This window comes from Neopelma chrysocephalum, unplaced genomic scaffold (assembly GCF_003984885.1).
Source record: "Neopelma chrysocephalum unplaced genomic scaffold, ASM398488v2 Primary Assembly neopelma1_42b, whole genome shotgun sequence".
NCBI lineage: Eukaryota > Metazoa > Chordata > Aves > Passeriformes > Pipridae > Neopelma > Neopelma chrysocephalum.
In genome coordinates, this window is record NW_020897701.1 from 5,593,590 (window position 1) to 5,619,306 (window position 25,717).

General features: G+C 38.9%; 1 protein-coding gene across 1 annotated transcript in view; it reads left to right on the top strand.

Annotated features, from left to right (window-relative positions):
• Nucleotides 1-25,717, top strand: part of LOC113964601 (collagen alpha-1(XXV) chain) — a 155,942-nt gene that overhangs the window by 53,527 nt on the left and 76,698 nt on the right. Inside the window, exons 6-9 of the mRNA XM_027677054.1 lie at nt 8,338-8,409; nt 9,266-9,373; nt 13,136-13,171; nt 23,716-23,742. Of these exons, the coding sequence (XP_027532855.1) occupies nt 8,338-8,409; nt 9,266-9,373; nt 13,136-13,171; nt 23,716-23,742 (243 nt within the window). The remainder of the gene's footprint in view (nt 1-8,337; nt 8,410-9,265; nt 9,374-13,135; nt 13,172-23,715; nt 23,743-25,717) is intronic.

Below are 25,717 nucleotides of genomic sequence, written 5' to 3' on the forward strand. Positions count from 1 at the left end.
AGTGTGCTGTACTCATTACTGGTGAGGTCACACATCAAATTCTGTGGCCAGTTTTGGGTACCTCACTACAAGAAAGACATCGAGGTGCTAGAGTGTGTCCAGAGAAGGGCAATGAAGCTGGTGAAGGGTCTAGAGAGTAAGTTGTGTGAGGAGCAGCTGAGGGAGCTGGAGTGGTTTAGTCTGGAGTAGAGGAGGCACAGGGGAGACCTTATCTCTCTCTACAACCACCTCAAAAGAGGTTGTAGCCAGGTAGGGGTTGGCCCCTTCTCCCAGGCAGCTAGTTACGGGACAAGAGGACATAGCCTTAAGCTGTGCTAGGGGAGGTTCAGGTTGGACATCAGGAAGAATTTTTCATGTAAAGGATGATTAAGCATTGGAATGGGCTACCCAGGGAGGTGGTGAAGTCACCATCCCTGGAGGTGTTTAGGGAACGACTGCACATGGCACTTGGTGGTGTTTGGTCAAAGGTTAGACTCGATGATCTTGGAGGTCTTTTCCAACTTTACTGTTTCTGGGTTTCTTAGTCTTTTCTCATCCTTCTGTAAATGGCATAATAAATATCTTCTGTCTTTTAGTTCACATACATGAGAGATTTCTTGCTTATCAGGACTAGAAATCATTAGCTAGCAGCTGCTTTTAAATTGGTTTTGGTCTAGGTGAAATGTTTTGCTATGTTTACGTAAATTTTCGTGTTAGTTGGGTCAGCATAGACTGATAATATCTCTGAAGTGTCCTCAGCAGGAAAGATGAAGGTCTAGAAGAGAAAGTTTATTTTATTGTGTTAACCTTTATTGACTTGAAGATTAAAAACATTCCTTGAGTCCTGGTAAAGCAGTTAGGTTTGGGTAGGGATATAATGTTCTTTTCTATTTAACCCTTTCCCTTTCTCTGTTTACTTTTATTATTTTGCTCCTTCTCTGCTGTCTAATAGAGAAAAATCTTTGTTTTGCAAGTTCTACTCTTCTGTGCTGGCAAACTATTTCGGAATTATCTAATGTCAACAGAAATAGTCCTGGAAGCAGTCTGTTTACTGAAATAACTAAATACAAATGTGGGTGTATATATATAGATATCAGCTATCTTTTTAAATTGAATTATTGCTTCACTTGCTACATTATAGACACAACTTTTATACTGTCTCATATTAAAGGGAAATTAAAGATATCCAAGCAATAAATTTTGACCTGATTTTTTTTAATGAAAATTTTTAAAAGTCTGGTTTTAATATGCATGTATTATTACTATTAGTTAATACATTTCTAGGAAATATATAATAAATATTTTGAGCCTTTTCCTGCCCCTGCTGACAATGCAGGAAAACCTGTATTCATGTCATTTGAATCAGTGCGTCAATCATAAATTACAAAATATTAGTTACTGAGTGATGACTAAACCATGACCATTAACTTTTCATCCTCTTTTAAAGGCATCCTATTTTGGTATTATGTGGAGGGTTTTGTTGGTTTGGTTTTTTTTCCTTGTCTTTTTTTTTTTTTTTAAGAAAGGAGCAGGTTTGCTTCACAAATAGATAGTAGTATACAAATTAATCTGATTTCCTGCCTTCATCAAAAGCAAAACTCCATTTTTGAAGGCATTGATAACTGTAACAAATGTAGGTAAATCAGTGATTTAATAGGAAGCTTTGTTTCCAAAACAATGCTGATCATTTTTATCCTCAATCAACATCTTGTCAAAGCGAAAATATATAATACTGAAGTCAGAGTATTATGTTAATTAAATATAATTTTGCATAATTTAAACATATTCTATGAATTTTTTCTGTAATTGATGATGTTTGATTATATCATATTAAAGTTTCTTGTAATTTCTTCTATAAATACTGCTCGTTATCAGAATTTTATCTGCCTTAATAGAAGGACTGTGTAGCTTTTATTAGCAATAATTAGTATTGTCCCCAGCTTTTTCTTTTCTGATTTAATACTCTTTGATATCATTTTTATCACTATACTGTCAAAAGCTGCAGCAGAAGTGGTGATATAGTAATAGTATTCCCTCAAATGATATTTTTATCTATGTATAAAAGCATATTTTCTGGTTTTACTGAGTGTTACTTCAAACATATAGCACACTCAGAGTGCTGCTTTAATTTCATACTTTACCAGTATGACTACCCTCATAGTCGTTTCTTCTGTTATTAATTGTACTGTGTAAATCAAATTATAGTTCAAGTAATCACTGTTTCGAACTGTACTTTTAGTGTGCCACAGTAAGAAGGTTAAAAAACCGTTCATGATTCCTTCTGTTAGCTGAAGTAACGTCACTGAGAAAGCTGCTGGACACCTGGTTTAATGCAGATTTGTCTGTGATCAGTGAATTTAATTTCTGAGACTTTGTTTCCTTATCTGCCAGAAGGCAGCAGGGGTATTTACCTATTCCATTCCTGGGACTAATTATCTGTTCTACGTCATTAGTATTGGGCTGTTGCGGCTCCCCTGTTTGCATTAAGCTGAAAGTAGGGTAACAAATTGGAGCAAGGTAACTTTGAGCTCTGTAACTAGAAGAGGTTAGGAAAGAACTCAGATGGTACTGGCTGCCAACTTTGTCCAAAGTATTGGGACACTTGTACTTGAGATGTGTCTCTTTTCAGAGTTCACACGAGCATCCTTTTGGCTGTGAATGACTCTCCAGGGCCAAGCTATGCCTTTGATGTTCGGCTCCTGAGGTACTCTTGCAGAATGCAGAACAGCTGTGACACTCCAGAGAGAGTGCCACATACCTGCTCCCAAGACAAGGATGTTGTCATTCCTTCTTAAGAGCTAGGCAGTGTGTGTCTTCACCCGCCACCAGTTGGTTTGCATCTTGCCCCTTTTTAGTAATGCCAGAGGAATGGTGAGGAAGGAAGTCTCTGTACATCCTGTTCCTTTTTCTACAGCCTTGTCCTGTGACTGAGAATACATCATGTAGTTGCTTTATCTCAAACTGCAGCTGTCACGCGGAAGTGCTGTAACACTGAACATTTGAATTAGACCAATTTGATCAAAAACAACTCTCATAAAATTTCATCCAGTCCTAATAAACATCATAGAGGAAGCTTGAGCCACTTTACCTGTATCACATAAGTGCAGCAGGTGTAAAATTTGAAGAGAAACATAAGCCAGGACGGAAGATTTCTTCTTTCAGAACCAACTTGATTATGGAGAGGACCAACTCATCCTGCAGTTATCTGGATGCCTACCACCACTTTCAGGGAGAATAGTAGGTTTGGGAAGGGTATTTTGTCTAGGTCAGATGGTGATCACTTATCAGAACTCACAGTTGAATTGTGTGGAAAAAATATTTGCTTCACTGAAAATTCATCTAATAATAGGACCAAAGTGTTGGCTTTTTCCAGTTTTATTCATTTTGAGTGCGGTGTCAGGTAGAGTTCACTGTGAATACAGAGGTCGTTATAGAAAATAATGCTTTTACAGTGATATGTTTATGCTGGATCTTAAAACACTACATTTTTGTTGTTGTAATACAAAGTCTGAATCATTACGTAATTTATTCGAATCAAATCATTGCTGAATGTTTGTCTGAGTGAAAAGAAATTCCTGGATCCTTGTCTTGTTGTGGTGCACTGTTTTTCTTAGAGGATTTGCTGATGGAGAATGCAGCAGTTATGATAAAAAGATTATATAAAAGAGCTCCTGCTGAGAGTCCATGGCATTGTACGGGGTTATACCAAACACTGTATTCCCCAGGGCAGGTACAATAATTAGCTGCAGGACTGGCACTCAGTCTGAGGGATTAATTAGAACTGGAGGTGGCGGGGGGGGGGGGGGGAAGGGGCCACAAAAAGAGTGAGGGGATCACTCGGGCTTGAAGCCTGTGTGATTTGATGTGAAATAGCAGCAGCTGGCTGTAACCTTAGGAAGTGCAAGAGAACAGCAGGTGGTAATTCCTGTCTCATTTACCACGTCTTCACAGGAACAAGCTTGTGTAGCTTGGGTTTACTGGCAGGTCAGAAGGAAAATCCTAAGGAGAACTGTGACATTTACTATACTAAGCAAATGCAATAGTCAAAATGGGGTGTCCGCAGCATAGTGTAAAACCAGTAACACTGTTGCTTAATGTTATTGTACTGGCCATGTGACAAGATTCTGATGAGCTTACAATATTGACCTTATGTGGGCCAATGGACAAAGCTGAATGTACTGTGAAAAATCTAGGACAGCTAGTGAGAATGACATCCTCCAAGGCTGTGGTGAATGTAACAGGAGAACTATTTCATCTGAGTAGACAGAGGGAATGATACGATGTTATGGCATCCTTTGGTTCTCTCAGTAGCCATTGTATAGGGGCAAGTAGGCTTTACCTACACTTCCTGGTAGGTAAGCAGGACACTCTAAAGTGGTCACATGGCTGTTAGCCTCCACCAAGCATCATGTTTTCCTTGGCATTTGGGCAAAAATGCAGTGAGGTATGCAACAAATGTGCTAATTTAGAAATTGTAACCAGCTAGCATTTCAGTGTGAGCTTGAGTAGCTGTCAGCAGAGGAATTTAGTAGACCAGTGGTCGCTGTTGATGACTGTAGTGTTTTGTATTCTGCTAGGGCCTCCCAGGGTGTAGAACAAGAACCCTTCCTATGTGCAGTTCAAGAATCAAACCAAATAAAGAGAAAATTGAGTAACTTTGAATCTGTTGTTGAGAACAGCTTTAGATAGAGAAAAAATAAAACACATCTATGGGTTATTTGTGGCTATATTTATAGCAGAGTGACAGGAAAGGAAGAGAACGCATTTTGTGGAGAGGATAGCTCTTTTTATGCTTTTGTAGAAGCTCATTGTGTGCCAACATTGTCTTTCATGGATGCCAGAAGATGCAATGCTTTCTAAAGCCTCCCACGCATGCAAAAACTATGGACCCATTGTAGTTTTGTTGCTGGGTTCCATTTAATATTCCTGTGTTTCTGTCTTTCGCCAAAGAGGTGTGTTACTTATGGGGGGTGATGCAGGTCCAAACTGGCGTTGCATGTATCTGACTATTAGGTCTAAGATTATTACCACTTTGGGCAAAGGAAAGGTTTGTCCTACTTGGTAACAAGCTGAAAGAAGTAACTAAGCTGCAGATGGAAGAATGGGTTTGTCCCCTTTTCTCATGTGGTGTTTATATAGGCAGAGAAATGCAGTACTAATAGCTAATATTAAACTTGCCTGTGTGGTGTTGGGAAGCATTGAGATTGCTGGGGCTGGACTGTGAAGTGCTGTATGATTTTGTGTACAGCTACACAGAACTTTCCAAAGTCTTTAATTTTTTTCTCAAGGAAAAAAAAATCTTTCATGACAAACCAGCATATTTTATGATTAAGCTCCTTTCTTGATTAATTTCCAGTTCTACTTCATGGGCAAGATGAAATAAAACTAGTTTGAATTTTGAGTTTCTGCATTTTAAAATGTCAAATTGCAAATATGGTAATCTAGAGGTAACTGAAAATTACTGTTTTGTAATCCTGTTGAGTAAAAATGAAGTTGTTTAAAAATTTTCTGTTTGTTCATTTTTTAATAAATTAGTTTTATTGCTTGCTGCTCAGATTTTGCTTCTTTTGTAGGATTCTTGTTTGTTCTCATTTCCATTACATGGATACTGTAGTTTTATCTAGAAGAGAAATGGACCATGTGCACAGCAGGGCTAATGAGTCACAGATGTAAACATTCTGGCACATTACTATCTAATAACTTCTTTAACTTATATTCCATAATAAGACAAATGCAAATCCGATACATCTGTTTCCTAAATGATGTATCATTCCAGTCTTAGCAGTGCCTCAGGAATGGATTTCTTTATATATTAGTAGTTTTAGCCTTTTTTGGTTTTGTTTTCTGTTTATGCGTTTCTAAAGAGGAGATTTCAGGTCACTGAGCAATGCAGTTAGCCACACCACAGTTCATCCAAATGAAGTGGGAAGGCTGGTAAAACTGCCACTGGCTTTATAGGACCCACTTACAGGGTCTCAGCTTCCTTGTCTCATGGATATGTATCAGGAATAAAGATGCTAAATGCAACTCAAAAATGCTAGTGAAGGACATGCATGCATCAGGAAGTTACTCTGCCTTTTTTTTTTTAAAGACCGGTGCAGTCTTTGTGATCTGGAGGATCTCTGGTGTCATTGCATGTGGAGGTGAACAGAGCAAATATTTGCAGCATTAAAGGAATCTGCTGCAGCTGATAGACTTGGCAGGCTGCCCTGGCCTGTTGGTGCTCTCCACTAGGCCAGCTGGGCTGCAAAGAGCCTCGTGCACTGTGGCAACGTGGGCTGCACCAGCAGAGCCTTCACACAGGACTTTTTGGAAGGCCCTTTTTCCAGCAGCAAGAGCCAGGCACAGCCTTCCCTTTCAGAGGTGCTAAGCTGCAATCCTGCAGCTGTATGCTCCAGGCCTCGCAGAGGGGCTGTGCCACCAGCTCTACCTCCCAGAGGTGGCGTGTGGTCGTGCAGGCATGAGAGAGCTTAGAGCTACCAGGCTATATTTTATTCTGTCTTCCTCAGCCTAATGTCTCTCTGCTGTTGAACAAGCCTCTGCTTCAGAGAGTGTGCTATGCTAAATTCAGCAAGAGGGCTTAGAGATTTCCTTCTTTTTAGGAGTTCACTGCTCAACTGCATAAGGTTTCAGCTTTTCCAGAAGGTTTAATTCACACCCTACAAGGCAGCATAAGAAAGCTGTTGAACTGAGTGCAAAATTCACCCCCTTGTACTGTGACAGCAGGACACAATTGCCACAGTCTTCAATTTTCATAACAATACGGTGCACGTTCTGCACATATTGGTAGAGTAGAATATGAGAAACCATAAGTGGCATACAGTGCTTGAGGGGAAAAAATTTGCTCTGGATATGAAAACACTGCTATGTATTTCTTGAAAACGTTGACCATGGCCATTATGGACTACCCAAGGTCTAGCAGTACATTTTTGTTCAGTGTTATAGTTGTGTATGTGCTACCAGTTTATGTGCTGAATGTCATATGTTAAACAGAATGTGAGGAGCAGGATGTTAATTATGCAAAGCACTTCAAAGTATACTATTACTGCTGTCAAGTTCTGCAGCAATCCAGAATCAAAGCTTTCTACGTAGCTCTCTTGAAGTGAGAAATGGCTCAATCATCTGCTGGCTGATAGTCTTAACAATTGTCAAATGATGATAACAATTTATTGTCATTTAAAGGAAAGACACTTCCATGGGATTGCTGCTTCTAAAATCTCTTGATATTCTTGTTGTAAGGTAGCAACTTGCATCTGCAGTGTAGTGCAAATCTAACTGTTTCCCATATGACAGAGAGGCTGTTTCCTGTCAGTAGACAATGTGGGGTGTACTAAACATGGTGTTTGTTCTGTTTGTCTGTTAGTACATTGTCTCTGTGATGTTTGTGTTGTGCTGTTTTCGTACCATGTTGTGCTGTGTCCCTAGGGTCTGCCAGGCTTCCCCACAGTCGCTGCTCTGCACAGTAATCAGATCCTCACCATCAAGGTTTGTGGCTGACATGTAGCTGTTCAGTCAGGTCTCTCTGTATCAGCATAAAAGTGCACATGAAAAATCACTTTTAACGTGGAATACCAATGGATCCCTATGGTGGACCTAAGTCAACCCCTCACCGCCTTTGCATTGATATAAGTACTCCTGATGCAGAGCATGGAATGAAATCCATAAGTGTGTATAGTGTTACCCCTGGAAATGGCCACATTCCTCATGATCTTGATCAGTATTTTGTTTTCAGATGAGTTTTTTCTGTCGTTCTGCTTCCCTGAGGCATAAATGAGTGTGGAAAATGGCAGTGAACTCTATACTGGTTGCATGTAGAGTCAGCTGTTTGTGTTAGATACCACAGGTTTGATCTTTACATCCATATTTTTTCAAAGTGCATTTGCAAATTAAGCAGGAAGCAATCTGGTCAAGCTGAAACTCCAGTCCTTATTAAAATGACACCATTCTTCATGGCACAATATGCTGGTTAGAAAATCTGACTGAAAGTTGAACTGGTGCTTTGTCTCTAGAAGCTTTGCTGAAAGAAGAACATATGAAAACATTGATTTTTTTAGAGCCCAGGTAATGAAAAAACTAATACACATGAAGAATTCTCACACAAAATCTGGGGAGAAAAAAGTTACGCAGTTAAATCATTGTATACGATTAATTCACAAAGCAGTATGTCCTGTACATTAGAGGTAATTTTTTTTGAAAATAAAATGCACAGTTTCTTTCAGGCAGAAGCACCAGTTTATATTATTTTAAGTATTACAAATCTAATGAATATGTCTTTATTTCTTTCTCGGGCCTTCTGATGTCTATTCTTCAATTCTCTCATCTCTGATCTTCAACCTTTGACCTCACCTGCCTGATCAGATGGTGTTTCCTAAAATCAATCATGGGTTTCTCTCTGCTGATCAGCAGCTCATTAAACGCCGCCTCATTAAGGTAGTGCTTCATCTCACTGGAGTCTGGTTCTTCTTTACATTCAGTTTACTCTTTGCTGTGCCTTTTTGTCAGATGCCTTGAAAATGTTTTAGAATGGAGCAACTGTTAATGATATTAACAGTTAAAAGGCTATGGGTGGCCTTGCTAAGTGATCCACTTTTAAGATGCCAACAGCATTTCTCAGTGATTTGCAGTGATTTGCTGAAAAAACCTAAAGCACCATTTTGGGATGTCTTTTTTATAAAGGGGAAGGTAATACGTTTTGATAACTCTCTTGAAAATTGACTTCTACAAATTAATAGGAAAAAATGAAGAGAGTTAGCTAATTGTCATTATAAAACAGTCTCCCAAAACAGATGGAAAATTATGTACAACTTTGTGGAAAAGCAGTTATTTTCCATGATCGTTTTTGAAATCTATCCATATATCATTCATGGGCTTGGAAAATTGCTGCACAAACTATATATTCTCAGATGTGGCTTTTCTTTTTTTGCCTTAACTTTGTTGTGATTATGCAAATCATGAAGCAAACAGCTGCTCATTGAAAACAGTTACTTGCTGTGGAGAACTACATGAGTAAAATATTGTAAGACTACCCCAAATTTTGGCATGTGCGCTGTGGTAGGACAAGCAGTTTAGAATCTGAACCTTCTGCTCTGTGGCTGATTGCACCAGAGATACAAACTGCTGGTCTTCAAGGCAAAATGCTGTCTCTGCCATAAGCAGTGAAGAAGCCGCTGTCCAGTTCATGGCAGCTTCTTCCAGCCTGTCTTGCACTTTTTCTGAGCACATTGATGTCTTTTTCTGTGGTTGATGTCTCTAAAGCAAACTTGTGATGAGTTTTTTGTTGGTTTAGGGGGACCAAGGACAAGCTGGACCCCCTGGACCTCCAGGGCCACCAGGACCCAGAGGTCCCCCAGGAGATACCGGCAAAGACGGTCCTCGTGGGATGCCTGGCTTAACGGTGAGTTAGTCTGTTGCTGTCATGATTTCTAAGTTTCTGTCGAGTGTATGCCAGCTTAGTTCCAAAGATGTTTTCTGAGGTAAGATTGGTAAGCAAGACATGTGGAAGCTGACCCACAGGCAGATTTCATGGTGTACCTGAAGTCCCACACAGAGAGAGCAAGTCCATAGCAGGGTGAGCAGTAACATCAAGGTTCCTTGCCTCCCACCTTTGACAGTTTCCCCACCCATTCTAAGGTTTCTCAGTTGCTCATTCATGTTTAATAGCTGTGTGAGCAGAGTCTGCCCCTCTCCACCAGCAGTAAATGTTTCTATTCAAATTTCAAGACAAAACTGAATAGTTAAATTTGAGACACTGTAGCATGGATGGGCTTGACTTCTCACTTCCTAGTGGTTTAACCTCAAAAATCATGGAATAAAGTAATAAACTGCTAAATGCTGCCCAAACTGTGATGAAATTTGGAGTTAGATTCTGCCATCTTTAAACAAGTAGAACAGTACCATTTCCTTTGGCTCATACCCCGTATTTCATTAGAACAAGCAGCAGAATCCAGTATATTGTGTATTGTTTGTTTTAGGCACAGGATCAATCCTACACTTTTTAACAGATGCATAAAAACATGATTTTTTTTTTTTTTAACCAAGTATGTGTATGGGTTTGGTTTTATATCTTGTAGCCTCCTTAATTTTTATTCTTTTGAAAGAAGTATCTCTCTTTTCATCATGAATGCCACTGTGTTATCAGTGCAGAAGTAGAATCAGAGACAGGAGGGAGATATGACAACTGAGATGGCACATGTGTGGATACACCCGTTAAGTAAAGATCATGGCTGAGAAGACACATGGGGAACTAGCAAGGTGATGACCAGCACTGGAAAGAAACTGATTTTTGAAGAAAAAGCATAGCTCATTACATGAGGCCAGGGCAGGAAGGCATTAAATTTCCCTGCAAGACATTTTTAGGTAAAACCAAGAAAGAAAATATCTACACTCCTGTTCTGACCCTATTCGGGTATTAACTGTATAATATAGCATGATGATAATAGTAAGATTCTGCTAAAATTTCTTGTGAAAATCCAGCAAGGCTTGCCAGTTGAGACCTGTGGTACTCTAGGGGTGCTGCTGCTGTTGTTGGTTTGTTTTTTTACCACCTTCTCATAAGTTCTAGCTCAAGGTTATGAAATAACATTAAAAGTCTGTTGCTGTCATTGTGATGCTTTACTTTGACAACCTACTCATTTCTTGTTAGTTCTGTGGCATGTCAGGCTTTGGACCTCTTCTGGGCCTCCCTTGTGTTCTTTTAATGTGGTTAAATTAACTGCAGTGAGCAGAGTTGCTGCTGGTTTGATCTAGTAAGGGCAAGACTGAAACCAGAATCCATTTCTGACTACAGCGATAATATTTTAATAATTCGCATAGAAGAGGATAGCAGAATCAGCTGGTGTTGCTGGTTACAACGTGACTGCATGTTGCTTGGGGTTTTGTTCTTTTTAGCAGAGGGATCATTAGTGTTTCTCATAGCAGGAAAGTCATGCATTTTATGCAATGAGGTCATTCCATTTTATGATAGTTCTGTAGTGATTCTGACTTTAGATGGCAAGAGAGAGTTTCTTTTTATAGTTTTTAAGCTTTAGCTATCTTAAGCCCTATAGCATTATGGAAAATCAGTTCATAATACGGCTTTCGATTCAGACACAAACAAGCACTCAGGTAGAAGCCATCCAGTTTGCTGACTGTTACTTTCCTGCTCCTCGCTGCTGTTCCTGATCCTCAAAAGGCTTGTTCCTCCATGGCTGTGTGATATACAGTCAAATAGGAGATCTGTAAAGGGAAAACTTAGTTGAGAGGTAAGGACAGCTTTGTATCTTCAACAGACTTGCATGGACCTTTGAGCTAGAGAGCTGAAAACAATAGCTGCGCTGTGTTACGAGTAGGGACATTGCAGCATCACACAGGTATAGGAGGATGTCCTTACAGTGACAAACCACCATTAGGCAGACTTTTCCTCTTTTGCAGTGTTGGGCAAAGCAGGGGCTTCTCTTCCAGCCTCTCCCTCTCAAGCAAGAAGCTTTACAGTTCCCACAGCTATATGATGTTGTTTTGGCCCTTGCTCTCCCCTATGCCCATACACTTGCTGTGTATCCTGGAAAAGTCAGGCAGATGAGGTAGCAAGGTAGAGGGAGTAACTCCAGCAGCCACTATTACTTCTCCTCTGCAGTGTAGCAGGTTGAGGAACAGCCTTTGTGTCCACACGTCTCTATCTGTGTCATCACCACCTTACAGCCCAAAGATGTGCATCCCATTACAGATACAGCTTCTAGAGATGAGATTATGTTGGTTTCTTGGGCAGGAAATCATTAGAGCCAAGGAGGTAGAAGTGTTTGGGAAATGCCATTGGGCCTATTGCCAGCAGAGAGAGCACCCTGAAAGGGTTGTGCAGACTTCTAAGCCTTTCTTTGGACGTCAACAGTGGAACCTGTTGGAACCAGAACACACTTGATTTCCTGATAGTGACACACAGAATAGGTGCCTTCTCTTTGTGTCACACAGACACTGGCACAAAGAATTTGAAACTTTAACACCTCCAAAAGGAAGTAAGAGGAGAGTGAAAGTTTTTTGCTGGTAAGAAGACAATAGAATATGATACAAACTCTTGAAATTTTTTCAGAATTATTTCCCAACATTTATGGGAATATCTTGATGCTCACTTCAGGCTGTGTGATTGCTGTATACATAAGTTAGCAAGGCTTCAGAGTGAGCTGAAGAGTCCAACAAGCTTGGGTAATGAGCTGTCAGAAACCTGTGCCTATGTGACTTCTTTCTCCCGGCTATCATGGTGTGTTTGCAGATGCTGCATGTTTGCTTCTGAATGTGGTGCACACATACCCAGAGATGCAGTCCTGATTCTTTTCAGTTGCCAAGAACAATGACATCAGAACAGTTCTCATCAATTTTATGATGGACTTTCTTTTATGAAAGAGCTGCTAAAGAAGACCCTGCAGCTGTGCTGATACAATAGCACATGGACTGCCCTATGCTCAGTTGGGTTTTGAAGGGGATGATCTATAAACCAGACCCCTAAAATGATAGGAGCACCGGTTTTTTTGGATGAGTATTTTTAGCCCGTATTGTATGATTGATATGTTTTACTGTCTCTACAGACAGATGTATGTGTTCATATGGCAAGAAAGGGGAGAAGACAGATTCTGACTTTATGTAGAGTTGTGCCTGCAGAAAGAGAATACATTGGAAAAATGATGGGTTACCATTTTGAAAGCCAATCCAGGTATTTAGCAGTGGAGTAATTATCGCATGGCTTCAAAATACCAATATTCTTGGGTTTATGGAACATAATAATTGACAATGGTAAGTTATGCCTGCTGAATGTGGTGATGACACAGAGCAGTAGTCTTGGAATATATAAACTGCAGGATTCAGCACATATGTGAAAATAACCTTTCTCTGTGTGCTTTAGCACTGTGAAATGGAATATTATGTTTAGAACCAAGGGACAGAGTCAGAACACCAATGCTTAACTCTTGCCTTGAGAACTGTACCATTACATGATTGTGAAATAGTACTTGCTTCTTAAGATGTTTGCGATTTGGCCTACTAGGTTAAAAAACAAAAAAGTAATATATTTAATATGCAGTCAGATGCCATACCTGTTTAAGAATTAAATTTTTAAGGTATTTTATTATTAGACAGAAAATTGAATTCAAGACATGTTACTGAAATTATTCACTCCTTATTTTATTCTAAGGGTGAGCCAGGAAAACCGGGAGAACAAGGATTGATGGTAAGTACTCTTCCAGTTTGCTAAGAAAATGTGATATATACATGACATATGCCTTTTAAAATGTGCAATTCCAAAAAGCTTTATAGCTGTGTATTTCCTAACCTTTCTTTGTCACAGGCTATTTGAAACCTCGTTTGTGAAGAAAACAAGAGTGAGAAAGACAACATCCTCTTTTTATATACAGTCACCTGTCACATAAGGCCAACTTCTTTAAGCCTGCAGCAGCACAGGGAAATAAAAATCTAAGGGCACAGCAAAGCAAAAAAGAACCAAGCCAGGTATTCCCAGTTCCTGGCCACCTCTTAACACTGTCTCTGAAGTTGAGCTGTTTCCACCTTGAGACCACTGAGCAGCAGAAGAACCATCTCCTTGTTTTAAGGGCTAAAATCCAAGCTGTCTCTGTGGCAGTGGCTCTGGACTTTTGCCTGGCAGAATAGAGAAGACACAGCGCTGAAGCTCTCAGAATATTCTCCTCTTCTGAGGTTTCAGCTTTTTTCCTCTGTGTGTGTGAAATATTTCCTATTTATTTGGAAGTAAATTGAAGCTCCACTGGTTGTAAATCAGCTTTAGCCACAAGTTAAGGCATCGTAAGTTTCTGCCTGTCACGTATTCCCAGAACTGTGAAACATGCAGGGGTTTTTTTCTCCCTTAAGATCTCCCTAAACACTCATAGTCATTCTTATTTTTATGAGAGATGACAGAATTGTAGCCCGTGGCATGTGGTTTTGATTCCTAAATGCTTCTGAGGAGGAAGATTATATGTAAGATTATATCAGCAATCAGTGCAGATATGATTGTTATCTGAATTGATAAAGATTTAAACAGATGTGATGATATTTTACCTTGACAATTTGCTAAACATTTTGAATTTACAAAATCTTTTGAAAGAAAAACCCCAATATTCCGAGACTTAGAAAGATCTGCTGTGATCAGACAGTTAAAAGTCCTGTACGTTTTTATTTTGAAATAAAGGTTTAGCAAAATCAAAACCAAAGCCTCCCAAAGGTACTACCCAATGTTTTAGCATACTTCTGGGCTCTTTTTTATTTTGTCTTTTTGGTTTCCAAGTGCCTGTGAAGAATACATGCAAGAAGTAGGAAGGGAGGCTTTTTTGCTTGTTTTCTTGTATTTGGATTATTCTCCTATTTGACCTCTGGAAAAAACTCAGATTCTGCAACAGTGTCTTCTTTCTATTCAAGACCAGATCTGCAGAGCCGCAAGATGCTTGAAGGCTTTTAAAGCAAAAAAATAATCCATCCCTTTTATTCTCCATCTTCAGAAGGTTCCCACTGCTCTAAAGTAACCATTTGTGTGAAAGAACTAAACTGCTACTGCTCTGTTTCCCTAAATGTAGATGTGTTTAGCTAGGAAGAAAAGGTGTTTTAAAAATCAAATCAGCAAGCTTAAGTCAGAGAAAGATCCCAGATTACATGAATATCCAGCTCCAAATGCCTGCTTGAAAAGTCACTCTGACAACTTAAACGTTAGGTTGTGTACAGATCAAGTAAAGAGCATCAGAGGATCAGGGAGGTAATTAGTTTCTTTTTATGCTTCTTTGTGCTTCTGACATACTCTTTATGCCAGTATAGATTTGCAGACTCTTTTCCCTGTGGAAAGTGCTGCAATCATTCAGGGACTGTCTAGCTGCTTCTGACATCTTCCATCACGCATTTCATGAATTTCCATGTTGAAAATTCAGACACTGCTGCAGGAATGGCTGATTTCCCAACAAGTATGCCATAAAATTGCATTGCTAGAGAAAATAGTTATAATATGCTGTGAGGAAAACAGCCCTTTGCCTACCTGAGATTCTTTTTCTCCATTTTTCACCTAATATTTTTTCAAGGAAAGGAAAATGGAGATCTCTGCCCAGAGGAGATTATAGGTTAATTCTGCAGGAATTCTTTTGTAAGGACTTGCCTTTGTTTCACACCAAAAGTCTCAAGTCTGAGTTTGCTTGCTGTTTTTTCTTTCTGATGAAATAGAAACCATGAAGTTGATGAGTCCCATAAAAGTACTACCAGTCTTTGTCTCCCAAACATCCCAACTCCCAAATATGCTGGAGTGTAGAGTATGCTGTGGTTTCCCACTTGCCCACATGTCCAAGGTCCTTTACAGTAAGAAGCAAGTGCTGTGGCATGTACTCTGGTTCTTCCTCCAAGATGGAGGCAGGATACAGCCAAGAAGAGCACCAGATGATATGAAACAATCCCTACAGTCTTAGTTTTCTATTTTCTCTTCTTAGAAGAAGTAGAATAAATTTCTTGAAGAGTACAAGATATGGTAACAATAGTAGGTAACAGTGTTTTTCAGCTTGTTCCTCACAATGTACCACAAGACTAATACACACATTGAGTAACTTGTGACCTACTCAAGCACTGTGTGCCTCGATTTACCGAAAGTTGAAATAATTTTAATGCATTTAGAATTCTGGAAATGTTCGTGTTCTCCTTTCAGTGAAATAGGAAATCCAGTGACTAGTGAAAAGATGGCAATTTACTCAAACTGAAAATCTGCTGCCATGTTCTCCTTTGTTTTTAATGAAGTCCTGTGTTAGTAAAGAAAGAGAAAGTCATGTTTCAGGTGATATTGTGAGAGAGGGCAGTAATAACCTTTCTCCCTCTCAGGCAGGAAAGGTTTGCTTGGAACATGTGCAGAGACTGATAATGTTTGAGTTCTCTGACATGAGTTCTGCTTTGGCATGAGAGAGCTCAACCTTCAGTACAGGGAATAGTTTTCCCTATTTCAAGTGTGAGAACGTGTGGGTTATGGCATGGTGGTGTAAGGATTTAGGAGGTGGGAGATCTGGTTGTTTCTTACAGAGGTCTCTCATTCATGTTAGGAACAATCTGTTTTCTCTTAGAGCCAAGAAATTTCAATTTCTTTTTAGGTGAGATAGAGGCTTAGGTTTAAGTTATAAAGGTGTGACTGCGTGCATCTTTAATGTTAGAAAGGAATGTGAGAATGACTAGTTAGTTGTAATTTGTGTCTGGTTTCCATGGCACTTTAAAGACCTGCAGATCTACTTTCTATGAGAGTTGAAGGTATCATTCCTCTGTGCAGAAAGGATTAAGAGAATTTAGAGGGAGGCCAGGCAGTGGAGTGACCAAAGGGATTAAGTTTTGAAATATTGTGTGGAACTAGTGAAATGAATGCTGTGCAAGAGAAAAGACCAGTAGTTTCTTAGCTTTTTGACCTTTTCAGTTAAAGTTTTGCCATGCCTCTCATAACTCATCCTGCTTCCCATGCCATTTGTCTGCAATTCTTGGTCATAAGGACTCTTGAATACCATACAAGAGTTTTTCTGGTTTCTCTTCTCATTTGCAGAGTGAATAATATATGAATTTGTGATTCCTTTCTACCTAAGAGCTAGGATTTCTGGTTGCAGACTATTCATGAGAGCTTAGAGTCATTGATGGAAAATACCAAAGGCTGACATTGATAGATCAACATTTTCAGATTCATAAACTGCAGTAGGATAGAGAGTGTGCGTGGGATGGTTTTGTTTCTTATTTTTATGTGTGAGATTTTTGGTGTTTTTATGTTTAAAGTATTTTAAACTAGTGCATAGTAATAAAAATTTGGAATATAAAAATCTGCTATGTTTTCAGCTCCTTTTTTCAGAAGGAAATTACCATGTTCGGTATATGAATCAACCACTTCATGTCACTGAAAGAAAACCTCCATATAGTATTTTATCCCCCAAAATTGACTTTAAAGATAAGTAATTTTACAGATGTTTTGCATGAACAGAACACTCCAGAATTACCAAAGAACTCAGGTAAAGGTGTCTCTTTGCAAAAGAAATCTATACTATAGTGATTAACCCAAATGCAAAATCCCTCTGCTTTAAGATGTATTGTTTTCCAAACTAGTATTTTTGTGCTTATACAGTCTTGCTGGGCATTTGTTCAAGAAAATAAAACCTAATGTTACTGCTTTTACTAGTTGTTCAGAATAAGAAGAATGTTCTCTCAAAGGATACAGCTGTTTTTGTGAAAGACAGTGGAAAAGCGTAACCTTGCAGTTAAGTCTGCAAAATGTCACATCTTTAAAATGAATTAATATTATTTTTTCATCTTAGGTTAAAATTAATAAAGTGAACACACAAGGACCAGGCAGAACTGTCTGGGAAGTACTGCTGGCTTCAATTCAGCCTTTCAGGCCAATGGTCAAGGCCGGCTTCTCAGCTGCTGTGAATCTTCATAGCTCCTTTGGGAAGCTACTAATTGTGATTTTGTTTTCCATGGCCAGAGTTCTGTAGGCGCCTTCTTTGTTTAGCATGTGGTAGCATGTTCATAGTGAATTTTATAAGGTGTTGTTCTTAAGCTGTTTAGCTGCAAAAGTTTATGAGAACTATCAGATGAAGTGGAAATTCTCAGCCTGTGCCTTTCACAGCAACTATTCTTTTTTTCCCCAATACAATTGCACTGGGCTTAGCTTGCAGGAAATCTCAGGAAAAAATAGGTTTTGGCATTTTGTAACCTCTGTACTTCAGTAATGGCTACCACAACAGTGACTGAAAGAATGAAGATAAGAATCTCTTCTTGAGCACTAATTAAGAGCTGTTGTTTCTCTTTTCATCAGTTAAGGTAGATAGCGTGGAAGGGGGGGCGCAGGTTTGTCAGAAGTTATAAGAGACTTTCCATCATAGTTAATCTGTTTTCTTAGCTGGACATTCTTATATCTAGGTGATTCATCAATACTAAAGCATTGCACATTTCAATACTAATACTCTAGAAACTGCAGTCTTTATGAAACACTCCTCAACCATGTGGGAACATGTTTTCACAATTATGTAGTGTTCCTTTTACACAAAGAAAATGGGGTCAGTGGGTAGAACACTGGCTCCACTGAAATGCAGGTGAATGCTTTGTATGAAACCTGCAGTTCCTCTTCATATACATCTGCTAGTTCAGGTTTCCATCTAGACTGGTAAGAAATTGGTTTGTGGGAACAAGAAAGGGATTGTCCCCCTCGTACTCAGCACTGGTGAGGCCGCACCTTGAACCCTGTGTTTAGCTCTGGCCCCTTAATACAAAAAAGACATCGACACATTGGAGAGTTTTCAGAGAAGGGCAGCAGAGCTGCTGAGGGGTCTGGAGCACAAGTCTTGTGAGGACTGGTTGAGGGAGCAGGAAGTGTATATCCTGGAGAAAAGGACACTTGGGGGGGACCTTCTCATTGTCTACAACTACCTGAAAGGAAGTTGTAGCCAGGTGGGGTTTGGTCTGTTCTCCAAATAACAAGTGATAGGACAAGAGGAAACTGCCTCAAGTTGCAGCACTGAAGGTTTAGATAGGCTATTGGGAAGAATTTCTTCATGGAAAGGATTGTCAAGCATTAGACCAAGCCTCCCAAGGAAGTGGTTGAATACCCCTGGAGGTATTTAGAAGGTGCATAGATGTGGGAGTGACGATGGTTTAGTGGTGGACTTAGCAGTGTTAGGTTAACAGTAGGGGCTTGATGAACTTAAAGGTCTTTTCCATTTTAAGTTATTCCATTATGCTATTCCAAGTGCTTAATGATTCTTACAGGCAGCAAAGGGGAAATACCTGTTCTCAGGAACAGTCTTGGAACTGCTTTTGTTTCATAGAAATATAGACATAATACTTCCTACAGGCCTTCTAGTTACAAAGAGCTTTTACTTTACATAGAAAGTATGGAAGTTAAAAAATTTCATATGTTTGTTTTCTTGGTTTTTGGTTGAGGGTTTTTTTTGTTTGCGAGGCTTTGGAATAAGAGTTTTTGTACAACAGTGTATTGCACCATTGTGACCTATTTTGCTATATAGCTTATTCAGTATACAGAAATATTCGCTTTTTCATTTTATTTGTGTTAGGCATTTTCATTTGGTGTTTGTGCTCACTGTCCGTAAACTCTGACACCTTGTAAAAGTCCCAGACCTGCAAATTGAAAATGCCCCAACTTTTGATTTCATACATTTCTTCAAATGTTAAGCAATTGAGTCCCTAGAAATTGAATACAAAAATACCTTGAGAGGATTGCTTATGTAGCACACCCTGAATTACTGCTCTTTGAAACCACAACTTTTACCTTTACAGAGTAGAATTTTCTTGGTTTGCAGCTTGCTAAAACACAAGGAACAGATTAAGCATAGAAGGAAAATGTAACATTAGAAAGGAGGTGTAGGAAGAATTCTGGACTCAAAACTTTGTTCTAACTACATTTAGGTCAGTCTTTTCAGTTTGTTTGGATTTTTTAATTTATTCCACATAGTTATTTGTCAAGACCCACCTGGAGTATCCAGCTTCATTCAGTAATTTCTATGATACAAAGATTTGACCAGATATAGTCTCTGGAGGTCTGTTGATTTCCAAAGATAGTGATTGAAGAATGGCATTCATAGTGGAAATATTTTTACCTTTTAAAAACCCAATAGCATAGAAAACTTTTATACACATTTTTTATCCTTGGTTACCCAGTTTTCCAAGTGCTTAAGTATTATCAAATAATTCTCCATCTCCAGAGAAACACAGATAGCAGTTAAATTTCTTTGGAGCAACACATCTTCTTTTTCCATCTTCCTACTGTGGAGCTATTTGAATGAGAACCTAATTTAGTGAAGCCCTGCAATAACTTGTCATAGCTGCCGTGCTACTGTACTCCATTGCACGTGATGGCAAAGGGTTCTTCTGAAGTGTTCATGATATCGGAGTGAGAACTATTTTTTATATTCCCTATATTTAGTTATCTTCTTATTCTGGAAAGCTCTTGTAACCAGAATTTTCAGCTCTCCCAGTTGAAGTTTCTCGGTGAATATGTGTCAGTTTAAAGAAAAGTAGCATAACCTTCAAAAACACTAAGCAGTCACTTCATCTGAACAGTTTTCTTGAACTTCCTTTGGAATTTTTTAAGCCTAGATGCTGTTTATAAAATGAGCTTTTTAACATCAATTGCCAGTAGTTTAGGAGTTGATTCTAAGCATCCCTAAATGGAATCTCTGGAAGCTTCCAATATTACAGGCAAAAACCAAATATTTACTATCAACATAATCTGCATAGACTATTATGAAGGGAGTTTTTATCAGTTTTATATATATATATATAATATATCTAGGTAGTTAGGAGTTGAAAGAATTCTATAGCTCTTGTTTTAAAGGCTTCTTTTTGTTTTGCTTCCTTCAATACCCAGGTGACAGTGACAGAGACCGAGTGACAATATGTTACCTGTGGCAGTAGATGAAGCCTTCAACTAGTGAAGATTACTGCATGATTTTTATGTGTGTGGTCATTGCAGAGCTGAGGCTTTGGGCTTGAGGGAAATGAGGTGGGGAGCAGTGGTAGCAGCTCTCTGCACTGGCTACCTGGACCCAGTGGCAGATAATTATCCAAAGTGAAGTTTAGCTGAATCTGCATTGGCAAAGCATCCCTTTGGTTGTACTGGAGCAAACAGCAGGGCTAGCATATTATTGCAACTGTTATGGAACAGTTCAAGAAAAACAAAGAAAAAGCAAAGCAGTCTAAGGAATTGTTTGGAACTTTCATGTATTTCTTGCCTTCTGCTTCTGTCTCAAGACCTACACAGAGATTTTGATTGCTGGTCTTATCTGTTCATCAAGTGGGCAACACAGCATGCTCCCCAATTCTCTAGAATAATCATGGGGAAAAGTCTACATGTTCATATTGAATGTCCTATATAGATTCTTCTGAAAGCGATCATTTATACCTCTAGAAATGAATTGAAGTCTTGGGTTTAGGTTTGGGTTTTTTTTATTATTTTATCCTTCCATGTTCCTCTCTTTCTTCCAGATTTTATTTGCTTGCTTATTTCTGTCTCTCCGGTGTGATTATGTGCCTTGCTTAGAGATTGTAGGTGACTCATAGAAAATAGGCACAATTCTGGAGTGTTTTGCATGTTGGGGTTTTTTTTTAAGTAGTTTTCTGTTAGTAATTTAATTTCAGGTTTTCTGTTAAGTGGCTGCTGGCAGGCTTATGTGGGGGAGGGATGGGAGCTGTCAGTGGATGAGCTGTTAATTTTCCAGTGGCTTTGAGCGTCTTTCCCAATGCTAGGGAGCAGTGCTTTGAAGAAAAACATTTTTCTATTCAGCTATGTTTTGCAGTCTGGACATTCTAAAGATAAGAAGCACGTGTTACCCTGTGTAAACTAGGAAATATATCACTTTAGGTAAGCTTTGTTTGCAATTGGTTTTCTGAGCATACCATTTCCGAAGGTAGCTGTACTGCTGAGGACTGTTCATGTCACCAAGTGTCATGGTAGCTCAATGGATGTGAGACACCAGAGCTACTTCCAGTCTGATTAAAGGCTTAAGCAGCAGAAATGGCAAACTGTTAATTGCGTAAAATATTTATTGATAAGTATCTGCTGCTTCTTTTCTCTGAATGATTTATTTTAAAGGCACAATAAGAGCAAGACTATGCTACTATATAGATATTTTCATATTCAGTAACTCATCTGGATAAGCTGGAATGATGTCAGGGATAAGGGGGAAATTCTGGGAGAAGACCTTTTCCTGGAGATATCTGCAATGTCTTGAATTATATCCTTCCCACAGGCTGACAGCTGCAAGCACCAGGCACAAAGTTCTCAACAGAGCAGCACATTTAACAGTTTACTTTGAGGGATAGTATTAGTAAGTGAATTATCATTTTACCTTCATATAATAATATAGTACTGAAGGCTCCCCAGTGGCAATTTAATATATCTAAATGTCTTCAGAAGGTTTTATTAGCTTCTTAAGTAGTTAGAAACCAAAGGGGCAATATCCATTCCTTGGACATGAAAGTAGCCGGCATGAGCTATGAGGGTAGTCTTCAGTTCTTCTGTATTCAGTTTATCCTACTGATGGAGGGATTTTTCCTGGGACCTGAAATAACCCCCAAATGTAACTGGTTAATATGCAAAAGGTCAGCAGACAACTGATGTCCAGGATGTGGACATTTGGAACCTGTTTTGGGAATGTTGATGTAGGAAAGCTCTAGTTTGAGCATTAATTTCTTAGAGTTTTTAAGGTGCTGGACAAACTTGTGTCTTTCTCACAAAAGAAGAGGAGGATGGTGTCCAGCACGTGGTGAGCTGGAGGGATTTTTCTCCATCTGTAAAAGCAGATGATCACTATACTCACTGCTCTGATCCTCACCAATGCTGAGTGCCTGGATACTTTTGCTTTCTTTTGAAGACAAGGGAGTAAAATTGTCACCCTGTATCTCACAGTGGCTTTTGACTATCAAAATCTATCCCTATAGCCAAAAGGAGATGCTCACAGTACGCTAGTTCTGTTAAGACGATCAAGCAAAAGTTTCAAGAAGCAACACTGATCTATGCTTTTGCGAAGTTTGGTGCCAAACTTTAGACATATGAATCCACACTTAAAACTGCAAGGCTTTCATCCATATCAGTGGATACAGCACCCAGAATTACCACCAGTGGAGCTTTTCCTTGTTAGCAGTTAAAGTTGCATTGGAGCAATGTTCCAACAAGCCCTGCATGTATCAACGGTGGAAGATTCTGTCTAAGTTCACACTCATTTAAGAAAAAAATCCCCCACACATTTTGAAGCAGCAATCCTTTTGTTTTTCTGAATAATTGCGGTTCTTATATCAATCAATTCTTCTTATTTTCTTTCTCACATCAGAAGGATTTGAATTCTTCAGCTTTAGTGTTTTGTTTTGCACCCTCATGAACTCAGAATTCACCTTGCTTGATATAGCACCAGCACCCGTAGTAGGAACATGGGGAAAAAAGTACATAAGAACTATGGTGGACATGGTCTGGCAGTTACCAAATCAGACTGCAAGAGTCAAAGGCATGGTTAGTTGATCTGTTTTCTGGCTGCTTCTCCTCTTTGCTGTGGCCATCTGGGTACTTCAGAGACAGCAGATGAGAAATGAGTCCTTTTAATATCAATAAGACTTTGGCTCCTGTATGACATTAAGCAGTTATGCTTTCCTGAATTGAGATGTCTCTTCCTGCCTTCTCAGGTCATGCAGACAAAATGGTGGTTCTTTACTTCCCAAGAGCATTCTTAATAATTTCTGAAGTTAATTCTTAATGATTTTTCTCTTAACTTGCAAATGATGGCACAGAGCACATGTTGGGTATAACCCAGTCACATGTGCTGATACCTAGAAGGTGAGGAGATTTTGAGATTTATGGTTCTCTCTATCTTAATAATTCTTGTTTGCATAAACCTTGTTTTTATGCTGCCAAGCAGATGTATTCCTTTGTTTACACACAACTGGCTGTTAGCTGGTATAAGAGAGAGAAAAAACATAGTCATCTTAATGCTGACAGGTTTGTTAGTACTAGAAGAAACAGATGTCATGGAAGAGAAAAGAAGGGGGAAAAATTGAGTATTGCAATTAGAAGATCAGTTCCAAAAAGTGAAGAAAAACGGTTCATTGTGCATTTTGAGCATAAAGTTTTACTTTTCCTGATGTATAAAACATCAGCTGGTTTCAGTCCAGTATCAGAATGCTTACACAATAAGACAATCCTAATTGGTCATTTCAGTTTAAATTGGCTGGCGTTATGATGTTAATTGAATTGTTTTCCCTTTGCAGGGACCTCAGGGGCCTCCAGGACAAAAGGTATAGTATAAACAACAATACTGTGAAAGTGATTATTCCTCCTAGTGCCAAATTGAAAGCAGAAGAGGTGAATGGGATTAGCTACTGTACACTGCATTGAATTAGTTAGTTTAGGTTCTGAATTTTGTTTTTGCAAAATGCAGCTATATGATGTGAGACATCAGATTTCTCATTTCCCCCATCATAGGAAGTTCAAGCATTGCAGAGCAGACTGTATTCAATCTGTCTGCTTAACTTTCAGGTGAAAAGGTCACTATAATTTTCTTTTCCGTGCACTGGTACAATTAGGAAACCAAAGTTAAAACGTTGTGAAAGGTGGGGAGATAAAGTTTCTGATTACATGCACACCCTTACTTAAGTAGATCAGTGCCATATGACTGAAGAGTTGACCAGCAGAAGCAAAGGACATAGGTGTTGCTGATAAATGGTGCTTGGTTGGCAGTGTTCAGGTGGTCTGTTGGTGTCTTCCTGTTCCTTCGGTAACCGGAGACCTGACTTCCTGGGAATGCTTTCAGCATTATTTACAGTCATTAAAGCTGACTGCCTCAGTTTGATTGAGTGAGTTTAGGATTTATGGAATTGCACCATTAAAACGATCCTCAAAATATCACATACCACCAAGGCGAGTAATTTTCTACTTGATTTCAAAAGATATTTGAAAAGATATTTATGAAAGATATTTAATAAAATGAAAGATATTTAATAAATGAAAGATATTTAATAAAATGTGCTTAATTTGTATAAAGAAAAAGAAGAGGAAAAAAATAAGTAGTATTGAGATGTGAGAAGGATAATGTTCTTTAGAGTGAAGGTTTGCTTGTATCTGTTAAAATGGAACGTTTTTACTAAAACAAAGAAAAACCTGTGACGTGAAAATGTAATCTCAAAGCATACAAATTGGTGGAATTTTGGCAGCTGTGAGTTTGTACAGAGTTTGCAGACTGAAGGAGAGGACTGCCTTTCATGTTTGGCAAGGCAAGAATGTGGCATTTTTAAGTCGTACTGATGTCTTAAGTTGTCATTATAAAATTATACCATAATACTCTATGAGTAGGATATTTTGCGTGTACAGCATCAGCAAAACCCATGTGCTGATGAACTTTTGAATACCTGATAAACTTTTACTTGACATGGTAAAATCAGCTTTATTTACATTTTCTAACATTCCGTGTTTCATAAGGAAAATCATCTGCTGTCACTGAGAGGAGGAACTGTTATAAATAGGATAGTTTATTGAGGCTGATGGTTTAATGCCCTCCTGAGCTTTGCCTTCTAGTTTTCTGGAAAAATTATATAAAGATGTGAAAATGTTCATTAGGACCTCTTTGCAGTGCCTAAAAGTCATAACCATGCATCCAACAAAAAGAGACATCAAGGATGCCAGTGTGGAAGCCTTGGGGAGAAAGGGGAGAGCATTCTGGGTCATGGAGATATGCTGGGATGCAGCATATAATTTCTTACTGATTTAAAGCTCTGTAACTAGCTGTTGGAGGTTTTTTGAGATCCTAATGAGTTGATTCCTTTTCTTGTTTCACAGGATTTCCCAACTCTATTCGTTGACAACTGTGTACATCCATTTTTGATTCATTCCCTTTGGGTGTTGGTGCCCTTTGACTAAACCATTTCTAGTGAAACCTCTAACCAATATGAATAGAGGGGGAAATGCCATGCACCATTTCTTTCAGTTTCCTTGCTGAGCAGCACCATTTTCATATAAAAAGAGGAGAATCCTGTGTAAGCACATCCAGTTTTCCTGCTTTCCTTATGTGTCATGTTTTCACTGAACTTCTGTACCAAGTCGCACAAGGTCCTTCAAAAAAAGTGTCCATCACACAGGAACTTATAGTGTGAGAGCTTTGTAAACAAGATCCCTCCAATGTTATAAGTCAAGGTCTTTATTTTATTTTTCTTCTTTTCTCCTTGTGTTAGACCTGTGCTGACTTACAAATTTTAATTTCAATAGTACCGATGCAAT